The sequence below is a fragment of the Esox lucius genome, chromosome 5, assembly GCF_011004845.1.
Source record: "Esox lucius isolate fEsoLuc1 chromosome 5, fEsoLuc1.pri, whole genome shotgun sequence".
Lineage (NCBI taxonomy): Eukaryota > Metazoa > Chordata > Actinopteri > Esociformes > Esocidae > Esox > Esox lucius.
In genome coordinates this window covers 15,945,629-15,963,824 of record NC_047573.1, presented here as the reverse complement: position 1 = coordinate 15,963,824, position 18,196 = coordinate 15,945,629, and the positions used below count along the sequence as shown (strand labels likewise).

Genomic DNA, 18,196 nt, shown 5'->3' with positions numbered 1-18,196 from the left:
TATTGGAGGAACATTTCAATGTAAATAAAATGTAAATGACATGTAGATACTTGTCTCTGTTCATATGTGAGACTGTAACATATCCGGCTATTAGAACATGTTAATAGGTAGAACACATAGGCGTGCAGTCCCTTGACCTGGTCAAATCACTGACTAGTCGATTCACTTTTTTCCCAACATGGAGCTAATTAAAAACAGATTTTTCTGGTAAAGTTGGTAACTTCACGCATGGGCCACAGGCTCTAAGTAATCTTCCTGTGTAACACCACACCTGTCTAAAATTGTGCCTGTCTAAGATCACACAGGTACACAAAACGCATCAGTCTCTGACAACACCTCCATTGTTTAGCATTAGCTTAGATATTCATGTTTGGCATTTTTCCAAAGCAATTTTGAAGAAAATCTATCCACAAATCTAAATCAGTTAACTCCATTGACAAAATGTGGGGGTAGTAGGGTGACTAGCTCAACAGATGTTCACCTAACACCAAAAAGGGAAAGGAAATAATAAATCATGTGTCATTTCAAAATAGGTTACTTTTCCGTCTTTGTGACTTCAGTTACCAAATTTTTTACTTTCAGTTCAGAAGTTCATAGTTCAGGTTCTGAATGTCAAACCAATGTGTCTAACAGTCAAACCAAAGGTATTCTCTAATGAATCAGAGTCATGGTTGCACTATGCATCTTTTGCGCATCCATCATAGTTTGTTTCAGTGAGTTAACATTTTTATTCAAAAAATGTCCTTAGAGGATTTTGTAGGATACCGCATTGAGTTTTGTGACCAAGTTAAGCAGTTTGTTGGAAGAATGACATGAGTCATAGCCAAGAGGTCGTTTTTATCCCCCAAGCAACGGAGGGCTCATTAATGCAAACATGCGTTACTATGGAGGCCAGGAACAATCTCTTTATACACAAACTCTCTTACGCCATTCGGGCAGTGGTTTGTAGAATTGTCGAAGACGATAAAAAACAAAAAAAATGGAAGATTCGCCGGCGGAGGACAGGAGATTCGAATTTATACACGAGTATGTGTTGAAGACTCTAAAACTGAAACAGGACCGGTGGCAGAAATGTATTTCCAATGAAGACAATAAACAAGTTATTCACGAGTTCTTGGACAAATCCGACCAAACTACACTGGTTATATCTCTGAGTGGAGCTGGCCACTTGGTACCCGCTCTCGGGTTTCCCTCTACATCGAAACATAAGGCTGTTTATTTCGTCAAAAAGAGTAAAATAGCTCTAACCCCTGACTCGATGAAAAGTCAATTGGTTTATGGAGACCTGTCCTACGCGCCACTTGACCAGTTTTCTGCGCTGGTGGAAGAGGTAAGAAAGAAGTTACACGCTCTGTGTAACACGAAAGGAAGGGGTGCGTTAGAGTTTTACGCCAGTTGGTCCCATTAGACCTTTCCGTATCAAATAATTTAACAAAAACGACAATTTCCTATTATTTTTTTAAGTGTCACTTTTATTTGTAAGTGTTATATGAATAATTTTTATAAATCCATAATTCCATCCAGGTTGTGGTCCCATTGCTGTCCAACGGTAGGAACCACAATGAATGGCCACAGGTGGTATCCCAGGACATTCAGCGCCATGTTAATTCCCTAAAAACCAAAGTGTTTGTAGTGTCTGGCCAGGTCAAAGGCAAGACCCTACTGCCTTTACCACCTGGGGCTGAGAGAGTGGAGCAGGCTGCCATTGAGAGAGAAAAGAGGTAGGCCTATAACAGGGTACATGGACTGATACTTTCTTTTATTATAAAAGGATGTTTTCACAGTTTAGTTTTATAACATGTTACAACGTGTGTGAACGTGTTATACTACCACACTTTCATACAATTTTTTTTAAACTAGATCAGTTTTTCTAGTAATCATCAGAGGAAGAAGTGAAGAGGATTATCTCTGACTAAAATTTGCCACAGCACATTTTCATACATTTCAGGGCTCTGCCTTCTCCGTGGTATGGGAAATAATTAATGGCATAGACATTTTAACAGCATTGCTGGTTATCATGCTTCCAAACGATGAACAGGTAGAAAAATCTCAGCTGTAAACAATTAACTCCAAAGATTAGTAAAAGCCTACATGGAATTATGCACAATCATCCATTTATCTTCATATACTAATAGTGATTGCTAATCGTTTGTTTAAATGGTATACCACTGACATGGAGGGGAGCGTGTGAGACCTACTGAGGTTTTTTTATGGGGTAGATTAACTGAAAGATTGCATGATTAAATCAGCAAGCCAGGGGAGAACGATCTGTCTTTCTCATCATGGCAGTTCCCAACACCTCTCCAATGGGGAGGGATTGGGTTAAATTGGAAGCCAAATCCAATTTATACAGTATACATGCACATTTTCCTCTTCACTTCTACCTGTGGACAACTTGTCCCAGCATCTCTGGTGGAGTAAACAGACCTTACACTAACACGCATTAGTCTTGCTTCCTTCAGGGGGGACGTAGTGGACAAGAGCATTATCCATGCCATAGAGTCAGTGGTAATCGAGTGGAGCCACCAGATCCGTGGGGTCCTAAAGAAGGACTCGTCTGAGCCTCTGCTGGGGGGAGAGATCCCTACACCACAAACTGAGCTCAACTTCTGGAGGAACAGGTCTGTAGGTGCTTATACACAGATAGTTCTCAAACCTCTTCTGAGGGACACACAGATGTTTTGTTTGAAATCCTCCAGATGCCTTTATTCATCAAGTCAAGGATGATTAGGAAAAGTTGAATCAGTGATAATCAGAAGTACATGAAATGGCCCAGGGGTCCCAAGGAGAGGTTTGAGAAACTTGGTGACAGCTGCAGATGTTAAATGGGCTTTATATCATATACATTCCGTTGATTCATTTATAATGTATTTGACTGCTCATTTCAATCGACCCTCTGTGTAGATATGCAGACCTGCAGTGCATCCACTCTCAGTTCAAGTCCTCCAAGGTGACCAAGATGGCCCAACTGCTGGAGGCTATGGAAAGCAGCTACTGGCCTGCCTTTAAAGACATGCTGCAGGACGTACTAGCAGGTAGTTCCAGGACTCATTTTCAACCATATGGCAGATGAAATAATAGCCCACCATGGGTGTGGCTATATGGTGCTGCTGTATTTCTGTCTGACAGTGTGTGTGTGTGTGTGTGTGGGTCTGTGTGTGTGTTCTCCAGCGTTAGAGGAGGCCAGGGACATCTGCGCGTACTTGCATCCGTTGCAGCGCCTATTTGAGGACTTGGAGAATATGGAGTTCCCTGAGGTCAAAGGTCAGATCGGTCCTCTGATGCACGTGGTGTGCCTGGTGTGGTCCAATTCAGGTTACTACAACACCCCAGCACGCCTCATCGTCCTGCTCCAGGAGACGTGCAGTCTGCTCATACAACAGGTGCGTGACATGCAGAATCAGGTTCAAACCTTTATGTGTCTATTTCCTTCCCCAAGGAGTTTTTACTTGCTTCGTTTTCTGAACACCAGTGCTTATCATGGACCAGTTTTACTCAGAATTGAATTGTAATACTCCTTTCATCCATTTGGCTGTATAAAAATGTACTGGATTTACTCAGACCTTTTTGACATGCACACAGGAACACATTTTCTGGAGGAATAACAGGCTGTGCCCATTAACCTATCAGACACCTAATGATGACATTCGAGTGATGCATTCACCTACTTCTCATGGGCAAATCTGAACCTCCGTTTATTTCAAACAAAAAGTCTTCCATCACTCTGAACCATCATTAAAATGTGACTCTAGTGGTAATTAGGAATAACCCCCCTGAATCTTGAAACCTTTTTTCTCACTCAGGCACGGTTGTATCTGAGTCCAGAGGAGGTTCTGAAGGGAGATGTGTCTGAGGGCCTGTTTAAGGTCCAAACCTCCCTAGATGTCCTGAACACCTTCAGACTGACCTATAATGAGAGGAAGGCAAGCCTGAGCCAGTACCAGAGGAACGGCAGGGAGGTCCGACTCTGGGACTTCAACCCACTCATGGTCTTCTCTGGCTTTGACTGTTTTATTAATCGGGTCAAGACCATTGAGGTGAGCTATCAGAGACGTGACACGTTTTCCTTAATCCTTCTTTAATTCCCTTTTTTATTTCCTTTTGATGTGAGATGGAAAAGATTGATAGATGGAAAAGTAAATATGCGGCCAGTACATTGATATAACCTGTAGTGAACTATTTAATAAACAGATCGATAGAGAAATACATATATAGGAGCGTATCAGAAAATGAAAGTGACAGGACAGACAAAATGTCAAAAAATAAAGTACATATTATTATTGTAATGTGATTTAAAAGTAGGGTTTGAAATTACCCCCTAAAAGCCTCAACATCATACAGATATCAGGATTCAGGTCTATGTTTTCCTAACAATGTAGATCCATAAGCTAAACAAATACTATACCGTAGCCGCCAAAGCTAATACGTGATATTACATGGTTGACTTTTAACATGGTTGGTGTACCTCTCTGTCCTCTTCTATAGGAGGTCCTGCTGACAGCGGTGGACCTGCTGAAGTTGGAGAAGGTGGAGTTTGGGGGCATCAGAGGCAGAGCTCTCAGCCATCAGGTCTCGCTGCTCTACCAAGAGTTCCTGGACACATATAAAGTCTTTTCTGAGGAGCCCTACGACTGTCTTGACGTCAGCAACATGGTAAAGTGGAATGTGGGACAAATGCACAGTGTATGAACTCAGATGGAGTCCGTCATTTTCTATGCTACCTGCAGATACGATCGTTATTTGTGAAGCCAACAAGTGTTTATGGGCCGTTTATCTCTGTCGCCACTGTATCGCTCTGAGTGTGCGTGCGGATTGTTTTAGGCGTTTGAGGCAGACGTGCGTGACTTCAGATACAAGGTGGATGATACAGACCGTCGTTTGGGGGCAGTCTTCTGTCAGTCCTTTGATGACGCCTCTGGACTGGAACATGCGTTCAAGGTGGGGAGAGGACACACGCACACAGCCACGCACACGCACACGCACACGCACACGCACACACACACACACACACACACTCAGATACCCTTCTGTCTTCCCTGCAGGTGCTGGATATGTTTGGTAGCCTGTTAGAGCGCCCCCTCATGGCAGCGGAAGCTCAGAACAGATACCCTGTCCTCATCAGCCTGTTTGACAGAGAGCTAGACTGCTGCAAAGAGCTCTTCAAAAAACACACCCAGACAGCTGAGGAACTGGGTAAGAAAGACAGCTTGAAATCCATTGCAATTGCATATCATCATTTCATACTTAGGAATATACTTACAGTAAAATTATTATGACTTTGAAGGACGTGTGGCTATACTAGGTTACATCTTATAATCATGAAAGTATCAAGTTACTGTGCGTTTCGGTGTCTACCCTCTAAAGCTGACAGTGCACTGGTTAGTTGTATGTATTTTCTCCTCAGGTTACACCCCTGTGAGTAGGAACATGCCAGCTGTAGCAGGAGGTCTGAGGTGGGCTCAGCAACTGCAGGAGAGAATACAGATCCCCTTCTCCAAGTTCAGATACATCACCTACCCGTTAGTATTATCTGTGGCTTTTTATATGGGTGTGTATAGGTACTCTTCACTCACAGTTGAAGAGTACCTATGATAAAAATGACAGACCTCTACATTCTTTGTAAGTGGGAAAACCTGCAAAATCGGCAGTGTATCAAATACTTGTTCTCCCCGCATACACAGTATCTCACAAAAGTGAGTACACCCCTCACATTTTTTCAAATATTTGATTATATTTTTTAGGGAGTGTACAGCTTGTATAACAGTGTAAATTTGCTGTCCCCTCAAAATAACTCAACACACAGCCATTAATGTCTAAACCGCAGTGAGTACACCCCTAAGTGAAAATGTCCAAACTGGGCCCAAAGTGTCAATATTCTGTGTGGCCCCCATTATTTTCCAGCACTGCCTTAACCCTCTTGGGCATGGAGTTCACCAGAGCGTCACAGGTTGCCACTGGAGTCCTCTTCCACTCCTCCATGGCGACATCACAGAGCTGGTGGATGTTAGAGACTTTGCGCTCCTCCACCTTCCATTTGAGGATGCCCCACAGATGCTCAATAGGTTTTAGGTCTGACATGATTGGCCAGTCCATCACCTTTACCCTCAGCTTCTTTAGCAAGGCAGTGGTCGTGGAGATGTGTTTGGGGTCGTTATCATGTTGGAATACTGCCCTGCAGCCCGGTCTCCAAAGGGAGGGATCATGCTCTGCTTCAGTATGTCACAGTAGATGTTGGCATTCATGGTTCCCTCAATGAACTGTAGCTTCCCAGTGCTGGCAGCACTCAAGCAGCACTCATGCAGCTCCAGACCATGACACTCCAACCACCATGCTTGACTGTAGGCAAGACACACTTGTCTTTGTACTCCTCACCTGGTTGCCACAACACACGCTTGACACCATCTGAACCAAGTAAGTTTCTCTTGGTCTCATCAGACCAACGGGGCCCGTTGCTGTCCCTGTCCTTGTCCACCTGGTCATACTTCTGACCTAGTCTAAAATCAAATAGCCCGGAGAAATGTATTTATTATTCCAATTGGACTCTTAATATCTCACCCGGCACAGCCAGAAGAGGACTGGTCACCCCTCTGAGCCTGGGTCCTCTCTAGGTTTCTTCCTAAAATTCGACCTTCTTAGGGAGTTTTTCCTAGCCACTGAAATTCAACACTACTGTTGTTTGCTCCTTGGGGTTTAAGGCCGGGTGTCTCTGTAAAGCACTTTGTGACAACTGCTGTTGTAAAAAGGGCTTTATAAATAAATTTGATTGATTGATTGACCACAGGACATGGTTCCAGTAATCCATGTTCTTAGTCTGCTTGTCTTCAGCAAACTGTTTGCGGGCTTTCTTGCGCATCATCTTTAGAAGAGGCTTCCTTCTGGGATGACAGCCATGCAGACCAATTTGATGCAGTGTGCGGCGTATGGTCTGAGCACTGACAGGCTGATCCCCCACCCCTTCAACCTCTGCAGCAACGCTGGCAGCACTCATACGTCTATTTCCCAAAGACAACCTCTGGACATGACGCTGAGCACGTGCACTCAACTTCTTTGGTCGACCATGGCGAGGCCTGTTCTGAATGGAACCTGTCCTGTTAAACCGCTGTATGGTCTTGGCCACCATGCTGCAGCTCAGTTTCAGGGTCTTGGCAATCTTCTTATAGCCTAGGCCATAGGCAACAATTATTTTTTTCAGATCCCCAGAGAGTTCTTTGCCATGAGGTACCATGTTGAACTTCCACTGACCAGTATGAGGGAGTATAAGAGCGATAACACCAAATTTAACACACCAGCTCCCCATTCACACCTGAGACCTTGTAACACTAACGAGTCACATGACACCGGGGAGGGAAAATGGCTAATTGGGCCCAATTTGGACATTTTCACTTAGGAGTGTACTTACTTTTGTTGTCAGTGGTTTAGACATTAATGGTTGTGTGTTGAGTTATTTTTTGGGGTCAGCAAATGTACGCTGTTATACAAGCTATAAACCCACTACTTCACATTGTAGCAAAGTGTCATTTCTTCAGTGCTGTCACATGAAAAGTTATAAAATGTGAGGGGTGTACTCACTTTTGTGAGATACTGTATATATATATTTATATATGATTACAATGATTACAATGTATTGTACCAGTAATGTCATTTGTGGTTTAGCCTGAGTGTGATGTTTGGTTTCCCCCAAGATGTCTGGAGTCCCCAGATGGCCAGAGAGCTGTGCAGAAGTATGAGGAGATGATGCGGTTATTGGACAGGTATTCAACTTCTATGGCTTCATTTGTAATGTGAAGAATGACACTCAACAGAAATTCACCTACTGTATCTTCCATAACCCATTATCTCCAACATACTCTATTGAAAATCCAGTGTGTTTTTTATCTTGGAGTTTAATTGAAAATGCACAGTGTTTGTGTGTAAGTCGTTCTAGGTTGCGGTACACCAGGGCCACAGTGGAATAGCACGGACACATGGAGCTCCGGATGTGATTTATGTTCTCATTATAGCAGTGCTGTTCTGTAGATTATTTCACAGAACTCTTCTAATCTCATACACTCTGTCTCGTCTCACTAATGCCCTGTGAGCAATGGCCCTACACAACACATCCAACACAGAAACCTGAAAACAAATCATCCTGTTAGGTTTAAAAGATGTATGTGTGTGTGTGTGTGTGTGTGTATTGACCTTCCCACACACCCCAATTATTATAAATGATTCCCGTGCGTCACGCGTTCTGTTAATATCGCAGCATCCAATCTAATACGTTGATGAACAACTGCCCGTCACTCACTCCTGGCACACATTAGGGACCTTGTAATGTTAGCATCGCCAGGCCTGCTTCCATATTCCAGTCAGAGCTGTTACAGGCGTTCGCACACACAGACTCTCGCACAAAAGCACAGACACATATACACACACACACAGTCATTACACTTATACTAAACACTGTGATTTATAACTCCAGCCCTGGAGTTTGATTGCCTTGGCGTCTGCCGTGCCACACTCAGGATATGAACCGCCAGCAGAAATCCAATAAGGACCTCATTGCTCTAAAGCCCTGCTCATAATCAGCCTCTTACAGATTGATACAGCCATCCAGGAGCCGGCAGATTGTCTGTTCTCTATAGTGGATGAATCTGTTTGGACCTCCCTGACAGTGCCTTACTTCTCCCCTACTAGACACTTTGTAGGTGGTAGAATCGTTCCGCATCTGTCCTTCTCGGTCCTGTAGGGACAATCATCCTGGTTTAGTCTCTTTCGCATGAAAAAATGTGTTGCTGAACAAGGGCTCTACAGAGATCCCAATGTGTATGGCTTGTCACTGTTCAGTAGGTTGGGCCTGTATCGCAGGTTCTGAGCAGTGTCCTGTAAATGTTGCGCTTGTTGCGGTCCGTTGATTAACCGAACCGCGTGAACGAACCAGGTGCGCAGGTCAACTCTACGACGTGTGGACGGAGACGGTGGCTGAGAAGTCCCAGTACAATCTGAACCTCCCCCTCATTAGCCGAGACCCCAGCACCCGCCTGATCTCTGTCAACTTCAGCCCACAGGTAATGCAAACTCAACTCCGACCAGTTCATGTGCTTTTTAGGGGAACTCTTCCTGTGCAGTAAAGGTGGCCCCGAAGAGATTACCCAAGCCCCAACAACTGAGGGGAAGGGAGGGGAACATGGCATGCCTGGTGTGGTAGGGGGTGGGGGGGTCGTAATGGAGGTCCTTTGAGATCATTTGGTGACGAATTATTACCCATGCTTGTATTCTAAGTAAACTAAACTTTTTGTCCCTCTCCTTGCTCCCTTCTGGCTGCCCCAGTTGGTGTCTGTCCTGAGAGAGGTGAGATACCTGGAGGCCCGGCAGACTGAGTCCATCCCGGAGACTGCGGTTCAGGTGTACAGCCGGAGGGGTCAGCTGTGGCAGCATGTAACCAACCTGGAACTCACGGCCAGGAGATATAACAAGGTGGTGAGCTCAGTGCTGGAGGTGGAAGAACCCCTGGTCTGGGGACAGCTCAGAGACATCGACACGTGCCTGAAACAGGCAGAGGAGGAAATCAACTGGGACAGCCAAGGTCAGAGCTCGTGGATCAGAATCTCAGGGAAAGCGCAGCATTATGGGGGCAGGAATGATTCGGTTCGAAAAGTCAATAATTTCCCTCTGGCCTACATTACAGTACTGGTACACTCTGCAGGAGAATCTCTTCTGACATGCCTTTTTCATGATGTTTTCTTGATCCTTCTCTTTTCTGGGACCAGCCTGAGCACTATGTAATGTCCTGAGCCCCCAGGAGAGGAGATGTGTTTGGAACAGAGGACTAAGCCACAACTGTTCAATCATTGATAGTGTCTGATTCCCACAGTGTTGTCAGTGTTGTGGTTGTACCCAAAGCTCCCCGGGGAACAGGCTGGAGAAGGTTCTTATGGAACAGGCCAATGCACTCCACACAGTCTATGTGGAGTGTCAGGGTCACGGGACAGAGACCTCTTACCAGGCAATGCTCTGTGAGCTACATGTGTTACTGTCAAATTGTACTTTCTTATTTACTTACTGTACCCGAAGCTCTTAGGCTAGTTTTGGACAACAGGAAAACAGGACCAGAAGGCAGATTCCTCAGACTTCCATTGGCTTTAGTAATTTGGGAGTTAACATCTCTGGATGACACAGTACTTTGGAATCAATGTGAAACCTGATCTTTGCTAGGTACACACACTTCAATGTATATATCAGCTTGTAACCAACATTACAGTGAGAAGAGATTGAGTGAGATAAGATTGAGGTTGTGTAAGGAAGACCAGGTCCGTAACCTCATGAACAAGACTCTAATGCGGCAATAAGTAATATAATTCCTCTCTCCCTTGACAAACGGGTATGCGATAATTATTAAAACCGCTATACGAAACGGCCGATTTCTAACAGTATGTTGCTTAAGAAATGATCAGGGAAAACCATAGAAAATGGAATGGAGATGCTTCTTCTATCATGTGCAACGCCATTGGGCCTCATTCACAATTTTGAAATATTAGTAGGGTAATGAGCACATACTACACGTACATCCACCAGTTAACCTTGTCTTTTTACCTGTTCCAAGAACATCCTCCAGATGGCAGTATGCACCCTTTCAGTTTGTCTACCATCTCATTTAGATCCATGCCTGGAGCAGTATCTTTAAAATGTTTATACATTGCAAAGATTGGCTTGCAATCAATTGATGCACTTCTACTATTTATTGTTTCTTTAGTGACATTCTACCTTCTTTAAAGCAGTGGTTCTCAAACTATTTGGTTACAATGCAAAGAAAATTCCGGGACGTTCTGAATGGGTCATAGGCTTGTAGAAATTATAATGGTTGTACAAATAAATGCAGAAAATACAGTCTATATACAAAACAGAGCTGCATCAGCAGAATTAGCAGATTTTGTGGTCAAAATAAGTCAGCTTGCCAAAATTCTTCATAAATCTTAGGAGGAAATGTTCTTCCCTTGTCTAGTTAATTGCTACATTTACAGTAAATGTAACTGCATTTCCTATCTCCAGAAAAACATTTTGGCTAAGAAAATACAAAACCCGATATTAGTTCGCAACGTAAACAAATTGGTTTATTTTGGGTCCAGGGACAAAACCAGTTGAGAACCGCTGGTTTAAAAAATGTTGTGTACTAAAAGAAAATATCTAAGTATAAGATATAACAAATGTTTTACTGATTTAATAGTCACTTGAAATAAATTAGTCACAATGATTACATTTTAAAGGTGTATGGGACATTTCTGGGATCTTTTATTTCAGCTTGTGAAACATGGGACCAGCAGTTTGTGATTGTATTTTTGTCTAGTGTACTTCTTCCGTGGAAAGTCCTTTTGATCGTCAGTATAAAAGCAGTAGTGGCAGTGTACAAATCAGAGAGCCAAATGACCAACTCTCACTGATGTTAAAATAATATTTTCAAAAGCTGTTCATTCACAAACGACCCATCACTAATTCAAAATGGAAATCGCTCTCAGAGACGCCGTCTCGTGGCAGATACAGTTATGCCATATTCAGGTCTCTGGGGGAAACACTGTTCTTAAAAGGAAATTCTACTTGCAGAGATTATGGTGAGTGCCCTTTTACTGTGATTTAATTTCCCTATTGTCTCTCCAGGTATTTGGGAGTACATCCAGGAGTTGCGAGATTGTGTGTCTGACCTGGAGAGAAGGTTCCAGAGGACAAAGGACCATGTTGAGGAGATCCAGGACTGTATGAGGGCCTGGGCCACCCCCCTTTATGACCGCAGAGAGGGCAAGAAAGACACTCTGCTCAGCCTGGAGGACAGGGCCGACAGGCTGGAGAGGTGTTACGCACAAATACGCTCCTCTGGAGACAAGATACACTTCTTGCTGAAGGTGACTTGGCCAGAAAACCTAAAAGTCCATAAGACTTCTAGCAGGGAACCTTTTTTCACCACATTAGGAGTTGTTCACACATGATAAAACATTTGTATAAAAAAACTAAGAAGTTGTTCTCTTTGTTGAATTTGAGCATCTCCAATGTGTGTCAGAGTAACCTGGAGTTGTTCAGAGCAGACCCGGGGTCTGAGGAGTGGAGAGCCTATGTGGACTATATTGACGACATGGTCCTGGACGGATTCTTCAGCAGCATTGAGTGCTCACTCAAGTTCTTCCTCGACAACACCGGTGAGCATCGGTTTACCTCAGATGAGTTTACCTCAGATAAGTTTACCTCAGATAAGTTTACCTCAGATGAGTTTACCTCAGATGAGTTTACCTCAGATGAGTTTACCTCAGATAAGTTTACCTCAGATGAGTTTACCTCAGATGAGTTTACCTCAGATAAGTTTACCTCAGATGAGTTTACCTCAGATGAGTTTACCTCAGATGAGTTTACCTCAGATAAGTTTACCACGGTCTTGGTTCGTCTAACAGTCTTTTGAGTTGAGCTCTCCTCAATGTAAGATATGCAACCTTGAAAGAGATGTTGAAACCACCTCTCCGTAGACCAGCGTGGCGGTGTGGCCCCGCTGTTTGAAGCCCAGCTGGACTTGAGGGTGCCTGAAATGGTGTTCAACCCATCGCTGGAGTACGGAGCTTCCGATAGCTTCTATGACCTAGTGGAGAGCCTGGTCAATGATATCTACAGAACGTCTTCTCTGGTGCCACGTCTGGCCTCGCACAGCAGCTTCCCACACTACCAGGTACCACGGTCTAAAACCTTCCCAAAACATCCTGTTCGTCCATATGTCTTCTGAGTTCCTGGAATATAGAGGACATCTGAAATCCTTCAACCTAGATTTCTGGGTAAAACCTTGGAATATTAGTTGTAAATTGATTCAAAGCCCAAAATTCTGATATATAACCTATGACTTATCATCCCTCTGCGTCCCCACTGAACCAGGCTGACATGGAGGACATGGCTGACCTAGCCGACATGCGACAGCTGCTGATGGAGCGGGTGCAGGGAGCCATGGCAACATGCTGCGAGTACCGCAACTCACTGGAGGGCTACGCATACCTGTACGTGGACGACAGGAAGGAGTTCATGCGTCAGTTCCTGTTGTACGGCCATGCGCTGACCAGTCAGGAGATAGAGGCCCACGCAGAGGACGGAGTCCCTGAGAACCCTCCTACGCTGGAGCAGTTCAGAGAGCAGGTGGATGGGTAAGGGAGGAGCGTGGATGGGGTAAGGGAGGAGTGTGGATGGGTAAGGGAGGAGCATGGATGGGTAAGGGAGGAGCGTGGATCAGGTAAGGGAGGAGCGTGGATGGGTAAGGGAGGAGCATGGATGGGTAAGGGAGGAGCGTGTATGGGTAAGGGAGGAGCGTGGATCAGGTAAGGGAGGAGCGTGGATGGGTAAGGGAGGAGCGTGTATGGGTAAGGGAGGAGCGTGGATGGGTAAGGGAGGAGCATGGATTGGGTAAGGGAGGAGCATGTATGGGTAAGGGAGGAGTGTGGATCGGGTAAGGGAGGAGCGTGGATGGGTAAGGGAGGAGAGTGGATTGGGTAAGGGAGGAGCATGGATCGGGTAAGGGAGGAGCGTGGATCGGGTAAGGGAGGAGCGTGGATGGGTAAGGGAGGAGCGTAGATGGGTAAGGGAGGAGCGTGGATCCAGTAAGGGAGGAGCGTGGATGCACGTGTGCGGCATAAGGATGTGTCTGTGTGTGTGTGTGTGTTGAAATGCTGACTGTGTGTGTGTGGGTGTGTGTGTGTAACTTCAGGTACGAGCGAATCCACGAGGAGGTGCAGGGAATGGAGCCAGTGTGTGTGTTCCACGGATGGATGAGGGTGGACGGACGACTGTTTAAAACTGCTCTCCTCAACATCATCAAGAAGTGGAGTCTCATGTTCAAGCAACACCTCATTGACCATGTCACACACAGGTAGAACCCAGAGGGTCCTGGACAGCCTGTCAGACCTTAATGTTATCTAACTGTACCTTGTCTCTCATTCTGTCTTTCTGTCTCCCCTCAGCCTGTCAGACCTTAAGGTTATCTAACTGTACCTTGTCTCTCATTCTATCTTTCTGTCTCCCTTCAGCCTGTCAGAGCTTAATGTTATCTAACTGTACATTGTCTCTTATTCTCTGTCGTTCTGTCTCTCCCCTCAGCCTGTGAGACCTTAATATTATCTAACTGTACCTTGTCTCTCATTCTATCTTTCTGTCTCCCTTCAGCCTGTCAGAGCTTAATGTTATCTAACTGTACCTTGTCTCTCATTCTGTCTTTCTGCCTCCCCTCAGCCTGTCAGACCTTAATATTATCTAACTGTACCTTGTCTCTCATTCTATCTTTCTGTCTCCCTTCAGCCTGTCAGAGCTTAATATTATCTAACTGTACCTTGTCTCTCATTCTGTCTTTCTGTCTCCCCTCAGCCTGTCAGACCTTAATGTTATCTAACTGTAACCTTGTCTCTCATTCTATCTTTCTGTCTCCCTTCAGCCTGTCAGAGCTTAATGTTATCTAACTGTACATTGTCTCTTATTCTCTGTCGTTCTGTCTCTCCCCTCAGCCTGTGAGACCTTAATGTTATCTAACTGTACATTGTCTCTTATTCTCTGTCTTTCTGTCTCTCCCCTCAGCCTGTCAGACCTTAATATTATCTAACTGTACATTGTCTCTTATTCTCTGTCTTCCTGTCTCTCCCCTCAGCCTGTCAGACCTGGAGGTGTTTATCGGTGTAGCCGAGCAGGGGCTGGGCCACAGGGTGGAGGAGGGTGACTATGATGGCCTGGTCGGGGTCATGGGTCACCTGCTGGCTGTGAAGGAGAGACAGGTTGGCACAGATGCCATGTTTGAGCCGCTCCAACAGACCATCATGCTGCTCAAGACCTATGACCAGGACCTACCTGATGTGGTCTACAGACAGCTGGAGGTGAGGTCTGTCCCAAGGGGAGTCTGCCTCCTCTGGGCATTCATCTGTGTCTCCTGCCTCCAACCCTTTCTTCCTTGATGGCATAGGGTGTTAGTTTGGCTGTTTTAAAAACAAAGGAATAACGCATTCATAGCTGGTTTCTTACAGTTCTACACAATCCGTCATGTTGCCATCAATTTGTTACTTGGAAAGCAAATCTTCCATTCTTATGGACTCTGAGTGACTCACACATTAGAACAGATTCTACTTGACTTTTGTTATTAGTGGTTGTTCCTTCTCAACAATGATCTTGTTAAAAGATATGTATCACAATTAAGAAAGCAGTTGCAAAAACAGTAGTCTAGGAAACACCTTGTTACGCACATTGTCCATCCCTCTCTACTTCCTCTTCCCCCAATCCCCTTTCTGTCCTACCTGTCCGTAGGAGCTCCCAGAGAAGTGGACCAATGTCAAAAAGCAGGCGTTGATAGTGAAGCAGCAGGTGGCTCCTCTGCAGGCCAGCGAAGTGGCCGGGTTGCGCCGGAGATGTGCCGCATTCGACGTCGAGCAGCACACCTTCAGAGAGGGTTTCAGGAAGAACGGGCCCTTCAGGTGATCCGCGCGCAATCGTCCGCAAGCAACGCGCTTCTGTGCTTCACGGGCCACCATTGTATCGATGGCAGATCATTGTTCCCTCGAACATTTGTCAGCCTACAACGGCGCAGTGAACAGTTACAGGCGAGATGCGCACACATTAGACAAGCGTAATTGGATCTTTACACATGCTAATTAACCCACAGGTAGGGCCGCTCCATCATGGTGTCTCATTAATGAATTGCACGTCTGATCGTTCCTCTGTAATAACATTACAGTTCTTTTCTCATTAACATCATTGACACCCGGGGTGTTAACTGTGTGTGTTTGGTGTCGGCCTGGGTTGTCAACCCCATGCCAAACCAGAGTCTACTGGGGCAGAACCCGGCGGGTGCTCAGGCTGCTTGACTCGAGGCCTCTCCCCCCGGACCCCCCGCCCTCGCTCCCGGGTCGCTTACTGTATGTCTCATAGCGAACGCCCTCTCCGTGTGGTCCTAGGTTTGACAGCCAGAAGCCATATGCCATGCTGGACGTGGCCCACACACAGATCCAGGAGAAGGAGGCTGTGATGGCTGGCCTGGTAGAGTCTGCCAGCCTGTTTGAGGTGACTGTCTCCGACTACAGACAACTGCGGCAGTGCAGGTGAGATAGGCACATGTCCCCCACACAGGGCTTCCTGTTCCTAGAGAGTCGTCCCTGCTACTGCCAGAATGTTCCCAGGGCGTGTTACTGAGCTCCACCTGATGTCAGAAGGATTAAGAGGTTTGGAATGAAACTGTCTGACGAATGTACTGACCTCCTGCCCGAGTAAATGGTCGGCTGATGACTTGATAGGCGTGAGGTGGGCCTGCTGAAGGAGCTGTGGGACATGATCGCCACGGTCGACAGCAGCATGTCTGCCTGGAGGACCACCCCGTGGAGAGACATTAACGTCCAGGAAATGGAACTGGAGTGCAAACGATTCAGCAAAGACATCAGGGCACTGGATAAGGAGGTGAGAGAGGAAACACAAACACACGTTATTCTTTAATGTAGGGACGTGTTACACGGACCACGGTGAGAAAAGAAAACAAGCCCATTGTAAAAGAACATGTACATGTCCAGGCAAATCTCTGGCACACCCACTTCCCCTGATGCTCAAGTCTCCTGCTGGTGTTTCCGGGTTGTTAAATCTGAACTTTATCATCAAAACCATTCTCCCCCCACAGGTGCGATCGTGGGATGCTTTCTCAGGTCTGGACAGTAGAGTAAAGAACCTTCTGACCTCGTTGAGGGCTGTGGCAGAGCTCCAGAACCCGGCCATACGGGCCAGACACTGGCACCAGCTCATGGCTGCCACGGGGGTTCGCTTCACCATGGATGACGAGACCACCCTGGCAGACCTGCTGCAGCTCAACCTGCACTCCTTCGAGGAGGAGGTCAGGGGCATCGTGGACAAGGCTGTCAAAGAGATGGGCATGGAGAAGGTGCTCTCTGAACTCAACTCTACATGGACAGGTACGGTGTGGATGCTGAGCCGAGTTACGGTTATCTCAGGTTTATTTTGTGATTGGGTAAATAATTGGTGTGTTGATTGATTGGCAAATTCATGTGTTTGTTGATTGACTAATTGCTGTTATGTCTGATCTAATAATTGGCGTGTTAATTGATTGACTAATTGGTGTGTTGCTTGGTAGATTGACTAATTGATATGCTGACTGACTAATTGGTGTGTTAACAGATTGATTGACTAATTGATGCGTTGATTGATTGGTTAATTGCTGTATTCATTGATTGATTGACTAATTGATGCGTTGATTGATTGGTTATGGATTCCTCTAGGTATGCAGTTCCAGTATGAGCCTCACCATCGTACCCAGGTGCCCCTACTTCGCTCAGACGAGGAACTCATTGAGACCCTGGAGGACAACCAGGTGCAGCTGCAGAACCTCATGTCCTCCAAGTATGTCGCCCACTTCCTGGAGGAGGTTTCGTCTTGGCAGCGGAAGTTGTCTGTGGCTGACGGAGTGATCTCCATCTGGTTTGAGGTGCAGCGAACCTGGACCCACATGGAGAGCATCTTCATAGGCTCTGAGGACATCCGCTCACAGCTGCCTGAGGTCAGCAGAGACAGGCGCACACACACACACACATGCTTACACGCGCACACACACGCACACACATACACACTCGCACACACCCACACACACACACAGGAATTTGGATGCACAAGGCTTTTTGTAGTACCTGAATGTTGATTAAAACCTTCTGCTATTTAAGCAACGCTCCTCAATATTTCCTCTGTGTCTGTATCAAAAGGCATAAAATATATAATGCATAGCCTGAACACCACACTACTTTGTAAATCAGAATACTGTCCTCAATGACCTTAATAGTGATGCTGTTCCTCTGTTTCCAGTATAACAACCAGATGTTTGAAGCTAATATCTCTTTCTGTAATTCACACTCCTCTGGGAATTTCTATCCCGTGGCCGGGCTCCCAAAATACAACGCTCCCCAGGACTCCAAACGCTTTGAAGGGATTGATGCGGATTTCAAAGAACTGGCAAACACGGCCCATAAAACACCCAACGTGGTGGAGGCCACCAATAAAGAGGGCTTGTTTAGCCAACTGGAGGACATTCAGAGCAGGTGGGGGCAGGAGAGGGAGTCTGGGGTGTTGTTGGGAGGTGGGGCGGGAACTGAAAAAAAATGAATTGGAATAGTGATGATTAGAAAAAGGCAGCACAAACTGTATATGACACTACATTCTCTCTGCATGGATTTAATCC

At 45.7% G+C, this 18,196-nt stretch overlaps 1 protein-coding gene across 1 annotated transcript in view; it reads left to right on the top strand.

The window, feature by feature from the left end:
- The first annotated feature begins 927 nt into the window (after positions 1-927).
- dnah9 (dynein, axonemal, heavy chain 9) overlaps positions 928-18,196 on the top strand; it is a 103,905-nt gene continuing 86,636 nt past the window's right edge. Inside the window, exons 1-25 of the mRNA XM_010891866.4 lie at positions 928-1,330; positions 1,525-1,721; positions 2,463-2,621; positions 2,905-3,035; positions 3,172-3,383; positions 3,804-4,037; positions 4,486-4,653; positions 4,822-4,938; positions 5,043-5,193; positions 5,405-5,519; positions 7,683-7,751; positions 8,918-9,044; positions 9,307-9,562; positions 11,629-11,870; positions 12,026-12,161; positions 12,483-12,679; positions 12,880-13,142; positions 13,700-13,861; positions 14,630-14,852; positions 15,277-15,443; positions 15,924-16,067; positions 16,260-16,419; positions 16,634-16,922; positions 17,247-17,524; positions 17,926-18,056. Coding sequence (XP_010890168.2) covers positions 980-1,330; positions 1,525-1,721; positions 2,463-2,621; positions 2,905-3,035; positions 3,172-3,383; positions 3,804-4,037; positions 4,486-4,653; positions 4,822-4,938; positions 5,043-5,193; positions 5,405-5,519; positions 7,683-7,751; positions 8,918-9,044; positions 9,307-9,562; positions 11,629-11,870; positions 12,026-12,161; positions 12,483-12,679; positions 12,880-13,142; positions 13,700-13,861; positions 14,630-14,852; positions 15,277-15,443; positions 15,924-16,067; positions 16,260-16,419; positions 16,634-16,922; positions 17,247-17,524; positions 17,926-18,056 — 4,679 coding nt within the window. The 5' untranslated portion in view covers positions 928-979. The remainder of the gene's footprint in view (positions 1,331-1,524; positions 1,722-2,462; positions 2,622-2,904; positions 3,036-3,171; positions 3,384-3,803; positions 4,038-4,485; positions 4,654-4,821; positions 4,939-5,042; positions 5,194-5,404; positions 5,520-7,682; positions 7,752-8,917; positions 9,045-9,306; positions 9,563-11,628; positions 11,871-12,025; positions 12,162-12,482; positions 12,680-12,879; positions 13,143-13,699; positions 13,862-14,629; positions 14,853-15,276; positions 15,444-15,923; positions 16,068-16,259; positions 16,420-16,633; positions 16,923-17,246; positions 17,525-17,925; positions 18,057-18,196) is intronic.